Source organism: Salvia splendens, chromosome 4 (genome assembly GCF_004379255.2).
Source record: "Salvia splendens isolate huo1 chromosome 4, SspV2, whole genome shotgun sequence".
Taxonomy (NCBI): domain Eukaryota; kingdom Viridiplantae; phylum Streptophyta; class Magnoliopsida; order Lamiales; family Lamiaceae; genus Salvia; species Salvia splendens.
The window spans coordinates 20,894,502-20,906,785 of NC_056035.1; the positions used below are offsets into that span (position 1 = coordinate 20,894,502).

The 12,284-nt window shown below is 33.8% G+C and overlaps 1 protein-coding gene, 2 non-coding genes and 1 pseudogene across 3 annotated transcripts in view; all 4 read left to right on the forward strand.

The window, feature by feature from the left end:
- LOC121800810 (protein TIC 214-like) overlaps nucleotides 1-4,382 on the forward strand; it is a 5,414-nt gene extending 1,032 nt beyond the window's left edge. The window contains exon 1 of the mRNA XM_042200314.1: nucleotides 1-4,382. This exon is cut by the window's left edge and continues 1,032 nt beyond it. Within this exon, the coding sequence (XP_042056248.1) occupies nucleotides 1-4,382 (4,382 nt within the window).
- Nucleotides 4,383-8,309: 3,927 nt separating this feature from the next.
- Nucleotides 8,310-8,403, forward strand: LOC121801683. The gene has a single exon (XR_006050624.1). It is a non-coding gene; the product is annotated as a small nucleolar RNA snoR27 (small nucleolar RNA).
- A 48-nt stretch (nucleotides 8,404-8,451) lies between these two features.
- On the forward strand, nucleotides 8,452-8,544 carry LOC121801679. The gene has a single exon (XR_006050623.1). It is a non-coding gene; the product is annotated as a small nucleolar RNA snoR26 (small nucleolar RNA).
- Nucleotides 8,545-9,060: 516 nt separating this feature from the next.
- LOC121801685 lies at nucleotides 9,061-9,147 on the forward strand (annotated as a pseudogene).
- The last annotated feature ends 3,137 nt before the right edge of the window (nucleotides 9,148-12,284 follow it).

The following is a 12,284-nucleotide window of genomic DNA, read 5'->3' on the forward strand; positions in this document are numbered from 1 at the left end:
TTTTTACTAAGAAACTCAAAGAAACCTCAAAAACGGAAGAAAGAGATGTAGAAATAGAAACAGCTTCCGAAATGAAGGGGACTAAACAGGAACAAGAGGGATCCACCGAAGAAGATCCTTCTCCTTCCTTTTTTTCGGAAGAAAAGGCGGATCCGAACAAAATCGATAAAACGGAAGAAATCCGAGTGAATGGAAAGGAAAATGAATTCCACTTTCGATTTACAGAGACAGACTCTAAAAATAGACGCGTTTCTGAAGAGTCTTATCTAATGAATATCAACGAGAATCAGGAAAATGCAAGATTCAAAATAAATGATTCAAAAACGGAAAATAAAAAGCCTTTCTTTTTTGACAAACCTTTTATAACTGTTCTTTTCGATTCGAAGCGATGGAATCGACCATTTCGATACATAAAAAATAATAACTTTGACAGGGTTGTGAGAAATGAAATGTCGCAATATTTTTTTGACATATGTCAAAGTGATGGAAAAGAAAGAATTTCTTTTACATATCCTCCTGGTTTATCCATTTTTTTTGAAATGATAAAAAAAAGGATATCGACCCATCTTTTCGAAAAATCTGCATGTAATGAACTTTACAATCCTTGGGTTTATACCAACAAAGAAAAAGGGAAAAGTTTCAACAACGAATTTCAAAATCGAATTAAAGCTCTAGACAAAGAAGCTTTTTCTTTGAGGGTACTGGAAACAAGAACTCGATTATGTAATGAGGATTCTACAAACGAATACTTATCAAAAGTATATGATCCCTTCTTGAACGGATCATATCGTAAAACAATCTACAAAAACCTTTCTCTTTCAACATTAAACAATACTTTAATAGAAAATCTCATAGAGAAATTTGAGATAAATCGAATTCATGGTATACTTCTTCCAGATGCCGATTATCGAAAATTTGAACTGACAAAAAATAGATTTGAAAAAAAACCATTATCAACAGAAATTTTTCATTTTTTAACTTTCATCAGTAAATTTGTTAGAGAATCAGGATCTCCCAATCTAAACCTGAAAGATCCTTTTTTATTTTCAGAAGGAAGAATAGATTCCGAAAAAGGAACAAAAAGTTTTAAAAAATTTTTAACTCAAACCTATTTTGATGGTCGAAAAATTAGCAGAAAATCGATAAAAAAAATCAGTAAAAAAATACCCCAACGGTCATACAGATTAATTACCGATTTAGAACAACAGTCAGGAGAATATCAAGAAAACGTACCAATAGATCATCAAATTCGTTCAAGAAAGGGCAAACGTGTAGTGATTTTTACTGCTAACAGGGAGAATAGTGATTCTAATATTACCGATACTAATATGCCCGATGAAATAGACGAAGTGGCTTTGATACGTTATTCACAACAATCAGACTTTCGGCGGGGTATAATCAAAGGTTCTATGCGAGCTCAAAGGCGTAAAATAGTTATTTCAGAGTTGTTTCAAGCAAATGCGCACTCCTTCCTTTTTTTTGAAAGACTACAAAAATTCCCTGTTTTTTCTTTTGATATCTCCGCATTGATTAAACTTTTTTTTCAAAATTGGGTGGGTAAGGGAAAAGCATTCAACATAGTAGAGTATGCAAAAGAACAAACAAAAAGAGAAGAAAAAAAAGAAAAGAACAAAAGAAAGGAAAAAGTGCGAATAGAGATAGCAGAGGCCTGGGATAGCATTCCACTTGCGCAAGTAGTAAGAGGTTGTATGTTACTAACTCAATCTATTTTTAGAAAAAGTATTCTATTACCTTTATTAATAATTACAAAAAATATTGGCCGTATACTCCTATTCGAACTTCCTGAATGGGCTGAGGATTTCCAGGAATGGAATAGAGAGATACATCTTAAATGTACCTATAATGGTGTTCCATTATCCGAAACAGAATTTCCCAAAAATTGGTTGACAGATGGTATTCAGATAAAAATATTGTTTCCTTTCTGTCTGAAACCTTGGCACAAATCCAAACTACAATCCTCTCAGAAAGATCTAATGGAAAAGAAAAAAGAAAAAGATGATTTTTGTTTTTTAACAATTTGGGGAATGGAAGCGGAACTTCCTTTTGGTCCGCCCCGAAAACGTCCTTCTTTTTTTAAACCTATTTTTAAGGAATTCAAAAAAAAAATTGCAAAATTTAAAAAGAAGTATTTTCTAGTTCTAACAGTTTTCAAAGAAAAAACAAAATTACTTCAAAAGGTTTCAAAAGAAATCAAAAAATGGTTTATCGGAAGTATTTTTTTTCTAAAAAAAATAATAAAAGAACTTTCAAAAGTAAATCCAATTCTATTGTTTAGATTAAGAGAAGTAGAAGTATATAAATTGAAAGAACTTAAAGAAGAAAAAGATTCCATGAGAAGCAATGAGATGATTCACAAATCATTTAGTCAAATTGCATCTCCGAGTTGGACAAATTCTCGATTGACAGAAAAAAAAATGAAAGATCTCACCGATAGAACAAGTACAATCCGAAATCAAATAGAAAGAATCTCAAAAGAGAAAAAAAAAGTAACTACAAGAATAAAAAATCTTAGTCCTAACAAAACAAGTTATAATGCTAAAAGATTTGAAAAATGGCAAATATTAAAAAGAAGAAATCCTCGATTAATCCGTAAATTACCCTCCCTTTTAAAAATTTTCATTGAAAAAATCTATACAGATATATTTGTATCTATCGTTAATATTCCCAGAATAAATACAGAACTTTTTCTTAAATTAACAAAAAAATTTATTGATAACAATAATGAAAGAAAACAAGCAAAAATTAATACAAAAAAGAAAACTTCAATTTCGCTTATTTCGGCTATAAAAAAGTCACTTGATAAGATCAGTAATATTAAAGAAAATTCACGTATTTTTTATGACTTATCCTACATGTCACAAACATATGTATTTTACAAATTATCACAAATCCAAATTAGTAACTCGGTAAGATCTGTTGTTCAATATCAAAGAATACACCCTTTTCTTAAGTCTAAAATAAAGGATTCTTTTGAAAGACAAGGAATGGTTCATTCGAAATTAGCAAATAAGAAACTTCCGGGCTATGAAACAGATCAATGGAAAAACTGGTTAAAAGGGCATTTTCAGTACCATTTATCTCAGATCAGATGGTCTAAATTAATACCAGAAAAATGGCGAAATAGAGTTCGCCAGCGTTGTATAGACAAAAAGACAAATTTAAGCAAGCAGCATTCATATGAAAAAGACCTATTAGTTGGTTCCAAAAAGCAATCTGAAGTATATTTATTATATACTGAAAAAGATAATTTTCGAAAATACTATAGATATAATCTTTTATCATATAAATTTATTAATTATAAAAATAAAACGGAATGCTTTTTTTATAGACCTCCCTTTCAAGGAAATAAGAAGCAAGAAATTTCTTATACTTCTAACAGGTCGAAAAAAGACTTTTTTGATATACGGAGGAACATCCCTATTCCAAATGATCTAGGGCAGGTTGATATTCCATATATGGAAAAACCAGCTGATAGAAAATATTTTGATTGGAAAATTTTCAATTTTTATCTTAGACAAAAAGTCGATATTGATATTGAGGCCTGGATCCTAATTGATACCAATAGGTATCAAAATGCGAACATTCGTACTAACAACTCTCCAATAATTTCTAAAAAAAATATTTTATATCTTATGATTCCAGAAACCAATTCACAAAATCTACACAAAAGATTTTTTGATTGGATGGGAATGAATGAAAAAAGGCTAAAGCGTTCTATATCGAATCTGGAATTTTGGCTCTTCCCAGAATTTGTGTTACTTTATAAGGCATATAAAATGAAACCTTGGTTTATACCAAGCAAATTACTTCTTTTAAATTTAAATAGTAGTAAAAATATTAATGAAAAGAAAAGGATAAATTTTTTGATAACATCGAATAAAAAGCATCGAAATGAAGAACAAAAAGAACCCATAAGCCAAGGAGATCGCGAATCCGTTTTCTCACAACAAAAAGATATTGAAGAAAATTATGCAAGCTCGGACATGAAAAAAGCGAAAAAGAAAAAACAATACAAAAGCAATACAGAAGCAGAACTAGATTTCTTCCTGAAACATTATTTGCTTTTTCAATTAAGATGGGACGCAACTTTGAATCAAAGAATGATCAATAATATCAAGATCTATTGTCTCCTGCTTAGACTGATAGATCCAAGAAAAATTACTATATCCTCGATTCAAAAGAGAGCAATGAGTTTGGATATAATGTTGATTCAAAAGAATTTGACTCTCTCCGAATTGATGAAGAAAGGAGTATTGATTGTAGAACCACTTCGTCTGTCTGGCAAAAAAGACGGACAATTCATTATGTACCAAACCATAGGTATTTCGCTGCTTCATAAGAGTAAGCATCAAAATGCATGACATACAACTATATCAATATGGACACCCCTTTTGGCTTAACACATTAGTTGGTGAGATACTTATAATCTAATGATAGTATTAAATTACTTAGTAGTAGTAGTACTAATTATGATAATGTTGATTTATAGTGTAGATTTTAAAAGTAGGCGTACAGCACCCGTGTACCAAATATTGTAAAAACTTGGAAAATTTAAGAAAAGAGTGATGAGATTTAGTCATTATTTTGAAAACATAGACATGTATATACAATAACGTCATTAGTAAAACAATTCTCTAACAATTAGGTCATAGTCACATTGGATTGCGTGTCTTCAGATCAGTTGCAGATCCAGGATTTTTCATTCGAGGTACGATAAATAATTACTCCCTCTGCCCCAACTAAGTTAGTACAAAATTTTTGAGCATGAAGATTAAGAATTGTGTTGAATAGATTAAATAAAAATAAAATAAATATGAGAGAGAAAAAAAGTAGTAGAGATGAAGAGAGAATAAGGGTGTCCACAATAGTTAAGACCAAGGCCAAGCCCAAGCCACAAAAACTTGGCTAAGGCCAAGAAACTTGGTCTGGCCACAAAAAAACTTGTCCACCCTAATAGTGGACAAGCCCAAGCCACAAATTAATTATTTTTTTCATTTTTGGTATATTTTAATTTAACTAGAATAAAAATTATCGGACTATAATATTTTTAAAAATGCATAATTTAATAAAAAAATTAAAATCAATTCTTCATTGTATTATAGAAAGGGGGAAAAATTATACAATAAAAATTTTATAAAAACACTAAAAAAACACCGCCACCGCCGCCACCGCCTACTCGGTGGCGCCATTAGAATCTGCCGCTTCTTCTTCACCAGCTTCATCACCGTCGTCGCCGCCCCCACTGCCGCCCACCGCTCCCGCCTTCGCCGCTTCGCTGAACCCCAACTTCGACCTCAGCCTCGGTATGAGCTCGTAGTACATCCCCTTGGTGACCGCGTTGGTCGACTTCTCGTACAAGGACAAGTTCTATGAAGTTGCTTCATCATCTGCACCTCCAGGGTATCAACGCTGCCACAGCCGGTGTTGGGCACGATGCAGACGCGCCCGCAGTAGAGAGTTGGGAGGCGGATCTAGCTTCTCGGATTGCGGTCTGTTGGCCCTGTGGACGTGGGCGCCTGGAGAGTGTCGAGGGGGGCTCCTCCGAAACATCATTGTTGAGGTCGACGGTACGTGAGCCGCTGATACGCTCGGATTTTGCACTGTTTTAATGCCACTATTTGGTCCGTTTTGAATGTCAAAGTTTAATTACATGCCCATTATTTGCATATTTTGTCTATTTTGGTATTTTGACATGTTTTGTGAGAAATGTGCATATTTTAGCCTAAAAAGTGAGTCAAAACACGAGTTGGAAATCTGGAGCTGTTCTGCATGTCCAGCGGTCCGCTGCAACACAGCCGGCAACCGTTGGCGCCCAACGACCGCTAAGTCAGTAGCGGCCTGCTCCGAAAAAGTTGTGCATAGAAGAAAGGACACGCTCAGCGACCGATGGAGAATGCGTGGTGACCGCTAAAAAGAGACCAGAGAGTTACGGGATGATTGCCAGCGAATGCTGAAACAAGTGCAGCAATCGCTGGCCAAGGTGCAGCGGCCCGCTAGGAAAAAGCGCCTAGCAGATTTTCCCTACTTTCTCTCCAAGATTTACCATATTTTGCAACCTTTTTTTCTTATTTGAAGGGGCAATTTTCTTCCTATAAATACTCCCCAAAGCTTCATCAAAAGAAGATCTTCTCTTTGCCAAATATTTCCAGAGCTTAAATGTTTGAGTGCTTCATTGTGCAAGGGGTTGAAGAAGGATTCAAGAGTTCATCAAGGCTACAAGGATTCTACCTCTGGGTTTTATTTGCTTTAGTCTTTATGTTTTCATTGTCTTCCCTACAATCTATGTTTTTAGTTTATTCAATCATGTGTAACTAAACTCATAAGATTCTAGGGATGTGTTAGTAACGACTTTGGTTATACAATTCCGTTTTCTATTTAGTATCCGTTTGTTCTTACTTTGTTTCTTCCCTAAGTAATCGGATAATGCCTCTCGTTTGAGTGACATATTCTGTGATGAATTAATATAACTTGCTACATAATCGGGAGAGGAGGTTGGCGAGTTAGATCCACTTAGTAGACACTACAATTAGCTTCCTTTAAAACGGCACTGTTAATTGAGAGTGAGGACCCTTCCTCACAGATGGCTCTGTATTTCAGAACGAGGAATTCGACACAGTAGCCGAACTTGGGCCACCCTTCAGTATTGAACAACTGAAACGACAACGATTTTATGTCGTTTTCGCTGCGGCCGCTCTCAGCAGAGCGGAGTTGGCACCTCTTGAGGGCTCTAGTGATCCTGCTGAACTTCTTCCGGATCTGGTCGTGTGAACGCACGGCATTGTGAATCTGTTGTACACTACCAGGACGCGTTTCCAGAAGCATATGTCGGTCTGATCCGTACCAACTACGGCATCCGTCGTGACCGCGTCCCAGGCCCTAGCAATAGCAACGGACTCTGCCGTTTGTAGTACGACCCCCGTAGACCGCCACCACTGCCAGCGCCACCGCTATCATCACCGCCGTCGCCGCTGCCACCGTCGCCGCTGCCACCGCCTTGCTGTTCTACGTCGCAGCTGGCGCCTCACACACCGTCGCTGCTTCACCTGCCCCCTCCACCGCCGCTTCTCTCACCGCCGCCTCTCCCCGTCTCCACACATCTGGACGTCAGGGTCTCTGGTGTCCCCGTCAACAGCTCCCATGTGAATCTATCAGATTCAGACAGAGGAGATTGGGTGGATTGGAATTGGGTGGACGAGAATTGTGTGGATTGGAATTGCTGAGAAGGGGTGTCAGGACGCGGATAGTTGATTGTGTCCATGTTGGGCCGGTAGTCGCTGAACCCCGATTGGGGACGACCCACGTTCCTCTGTTGATGAGAGGAGGACTGACCCCGATATTGGGGAGCCTGTTGCCACGGCGACGACGATTGCAGACTCCACATCTGGGATGGAGGAGGGTGGGACTCGATCTCCAAGGTTGGGAAGGTGGAAAGTTGTCGTATCCCGATTCTCCATAGCGGGGGAATCATCATCTCCACCTTGCATTTTGAGACTATAAAAATTATAGAGAATGAAAATTAGGGTATAAAATGTGTGTGATGTGAAAATGTATGGAATGATGTATTTATATAAAATTATCGAAAATATAAAAAAAAAAAATCGAACATAGGCGGGCGCCGCGGCCCTCGGCCGCCATAATAGGGCAAAAGTATGAGTATTGTTAATTTGTATATATAAATACATTATACTCATTAATTTTGGGGGTATAGTAATACCCATTTTTCCCATGTGGCTCCGCCACTACTTCGGTGATATTAGTAACTTAATTAAGTGGATTAGTATCATAAATAGCTAAATTTTTACTAGTACCATATAATCACATAGGGTGTGAGATTTCAGAGAGGACGAGGCGTGGCATAACACTCATCTATAGACGGAGAATAGTGTTTGGTGAAAATTGAATTTGCATTTTACATTTGATTAAATGAAAAGTCGAAAGTGGTTTTGGAGATGACCAACCATGAAATACCTCTTTTGATCCAAGTATGTAAATGTTTTATGGTATTTGAATTACCAGATGAGCCCAACCCTATCCAATTGAAAGGCCTGAATTCAGAAAGCATAATCACACATAGCCCACTGGGCTGGAAACAACGTTATCCAACTCACGACGTCGTCGTTTAAACCCTTTCTAGGGTTTTCCCGTCGCGTTGACGCCCCTTATAAACTCTGAATCACACCTCTCTCAATTACACCAGTTCAGCATCGTCGCTTTTCAATAAAGGAACTCACCTGCATTCGTATTTTCGTTTTATTTCTCCATTTTCATTATTTATTTGCAATTTATAAAAAGGATCGGTGATGCATTAGTTTAAAACTGCGTTATATATCTGATATTCCCAATTCGAAATTGAAGATACTTTTCTAGCTCCTGAGATCCTCTCTTTTAATTCTTTTTCTTCATATTTTCGGATTTGTTCAGTGTTGAAGATAAACGTCCGAGATGAGAAAACATTAATGTCATCCTTGCACTTTGATTCAGAAATGAAGAAAATCAATGGGGAAATTATACTCTAGAATGCTTATAACTCTTCATTTGCTTCCTTCCATACTTTTTATGCTTTCCACTTTATTGATACAAAATAGCTACTTTATTCCCAATTATTAACTACTCTCTTCGTCCTAGTTTAAGAATAAGATTTAGTTATGACACGGGTTTTAAGAAATTAGTGGAGTGTGTAATAAATGAATTGAGGTAGTGGTTGTTGGAGTGTGTAATAATTAAAGTGAGGTAGTGGAAAGTGGGATCATTTTGACTTTTTGTATGTTTAGAATTTTGTTTTGTTTTATTTTTATGAAAGTAATGCCATTTGAGTGTAAATTTGATGAATAATGAGGTTAAATTTTATGTCTAAATATGATAGATTCTAAATGTGACTCTTAAACTGAGACGAAATTAATTGGCAAAATGTGACTCTTAAACTGGGACGGAGGGAGTATTTGGTTTATCGTTTTACCAAAATCCATTTCTTTTCCCTTTAGTTTTCTGAATTTTTATTGATCTTAAACAAATTCATACTGTTTTTATTGATGTCCTTTTTTCGGATCAGTGATGTTGTATATTACTACGTTATCTATCTGTAATAAATTCTTTTTTTGAAGATAACTTATTATCCCGAGATCCAATTTCTAGAATTAATTTTTAAAGATAACTTGTCTCATCAGATCGGTTTCACATTGTATTGTAACTTCTTTAAGATAACTTGTCTTATCATATCGGTTTCACATTGTTTTGTAACTTTTTTATTTTCCCTGTGTAAGTAATTCTGTTCAGTCCGATGTCATTTTGTTGTCAATATGGCATATGTTACATTGTCAACATATTGAAAGTAATAACAAAAAATGAAAAATTAGGGAGTATATTGTTTTGGTTAATCATCTCCCTAAAATTTTGTCATAACACATTTTTTTGCCATTGATCTTCCCAATGAATAGTATATTATTGAAATGCAATATGTTTGTAGTACTTTGTTTGTTGTGATCATATGAATATCATAGTATTTTCCAATAGCCAAATATTAATCGTTCTCATAAATATTTAACTAAAGGTCTCCGTTGATCAATTGTTTACAATTTAGGCATAGTTTGGTAGCTATGATAACGGTAGATTAGATTATTTAACCTACATTATTGATCATTTGGTAGCATATATTATTTATGTCTAAAGTCTATGATTAAGGATGGACCCGATATAATAAACTCTCATATTATAGACAAAACTATCTGATCTTCATGGTCTGATTATTTATATACATCAATTTTAAAACCTGACAAATCTATGTTTTTACACAAGTACCCTCATATTAAACTTTTTTTACACAAATATCGTTTCTTTTTATTTCTCTACAACAGTTCCATCATTCACAAAAAAGTTGTTCTCACTCCACGACAAAAAATGTGCAGATTGGCAAAAAAAAGTGAATGAAACTTCAACAAAAGCAATCGCAATTCTCAATTTCGTCATCCTACGCTAGTAATTTTGATTAATTTTTTCTTAAATCATGTTCCCTGATCAATTCCGTCATAAATCACACCGTGCCTTAGGGCAATTCTGTTGTATGAACTAGGTGTTGCGCTCAATTGCTCATTGCGGGAGTCGTGGTCAATTGCTCTTGATTGTGGAGCCCTAATTTTGATATATTTTTCCCAAATTTCATCGTGATTCTCATATATATAAAAACTTGAGATGGAGACATGCTTCATGAACTAAACTTGGAGAGAGTAGGATTAAAATCACTTAAAGTGGAGTGATGGAATGAGTAATGGAGACTTGAGAGTTGAGAGAATGGAGTAATGGAGAAGGAGGATGCGTAAATGGTGATGGAGGCTATTTCTTAATTTTAAAACTAACCCTATTATGAAGGTTAATTAAAAGGATAATATTTTCTTTACCTATTTTATTCTATTAATTTGGAATCCAATCAAACAACATAAAAACAAAAAAAAAAGTCCTATAATCTACCAAACGTGTAGAATAGATTATTAATCAAATTTATGAAGATAATTTGTATAAAGATAATTTAACTTAGGATTGTTTCACTAATCTACCAAACTATGCCTTACTGTGTAATAAATAAATGGATAAATCAACATGATCATGGATAACCATAAACTGATTCAATTAAAAACCGATTTATTTATATTTTTTTTTGTTCAATAGTAACTAAATTTACCGCCTCCTTTTTTCACCCAAAAATGCGCTCCTCTTTTTCCTCTTTCCATTTCATCTTTCATTCATCAATACATATATAAAAGTTGAGTTTTGGCCATTATTCTGAATACTTAAAAGTTTTGGGCAAAATTTTGAATAATTATGTATACACACGCATTACTATCATATTGATGGGAATTTATTTGGTTTGAGACACTAATTAAGAAACGTTTGTATGGAATTAAAATAAACATTACAGTTATTTTGCCCTATATATATCAATGTATAAATTTGGCGGTTACAAATCATCCAATTAATCATGGCGTGGGGAAATAATTACATTACACACAATTGTCACACGTATAATAAAGCGTTTGAATTAATGGTTTTCAATTAATGACATTTCCATAATTTTTAAAAAATAGTATTTTTTTTATTTAAGTTTTTGAGCTGGGACAACACATTGTATTCTTCTCATTTTGATATTTTTAATATTGAAGCATTACGTATAATAGAAGGGAGTGTGAATTAATAGTCTAACGGAACTTGAAACGTATGGACTAATCAATTGTATGAATTACAGAATTAGTATGGAACAAAATAAACCTCTATAAATACTCATTCACAAAACAAATTATTTCTATCAAAATTCAAACGATGAAAAAAAAGAAGAAAAAGAAGGGTGGCTTGCTTCGATTACTCAAAACTAATAGAGAATGAACATCACCGAATCTGGTTCTGAAATTGGTGAGTATTTTATTGTCATAAACTTTTGCGGATTGTGATTTTCAATATTGAGCTTCTTGCACAATTCTATATCATGAACTTTTGAAGTGCAAAATCAAAGTTGCAATATAGGATCTATAATTGATTTTTTTTTTTTGAAGTACTTACCTACAAATGGAGACAAACTAGCTTGATAGAGAAGACTTCGCCGGTAGGATGATGAAGTGCTAGGGACTGTTATATGTGAAGATGAAGCTTACTAAAGATAGATAGAGGCGGACAGAAAGGGTCTGGGAAGAAGCATAAGAAATGACATATATAGATTTTTTAACTTAAATAAATTTATTTGTAATTATTTCTTGCTTTCTGATTGATTATTTCTTGATTAATGGAGTTGATTGATAGTCAATTGCTAATTGATTTTTGATTGAGAGAATTATTGAATGCTAATTGATTTTTAATTAAGGGGATTGATGAGTTGTTTTATAAAATAAACATTACATATAATATAAATTTGCAATGTTACTAAAAATAATCAATAAAGAATCAGTGGTGGAAAGCAATTTTGAATTTTGAGAATTACCAAAAATAATCAATAACATAATTGAATTGCTTGGTAATTAATGAATTAATTTGTGATTAATGAGAATAATGACATTGATTGCTTAGTAAGATTAATGGGGTTATTCTTTTAAATATTTGTTTTTATGTTTATTTTTATCACTTCCTGATTCTCAATGATTAATTTTTATTTAATTGAATAATTAATTAAAAATTTAAAATTGATTAAAAAATTATTATAATAAAATTTTAAATTAATTGAATCTATAATTTTAATCATATAACCTAGCATTTTATAATGATTATCTTAGATATAATCTAACAAT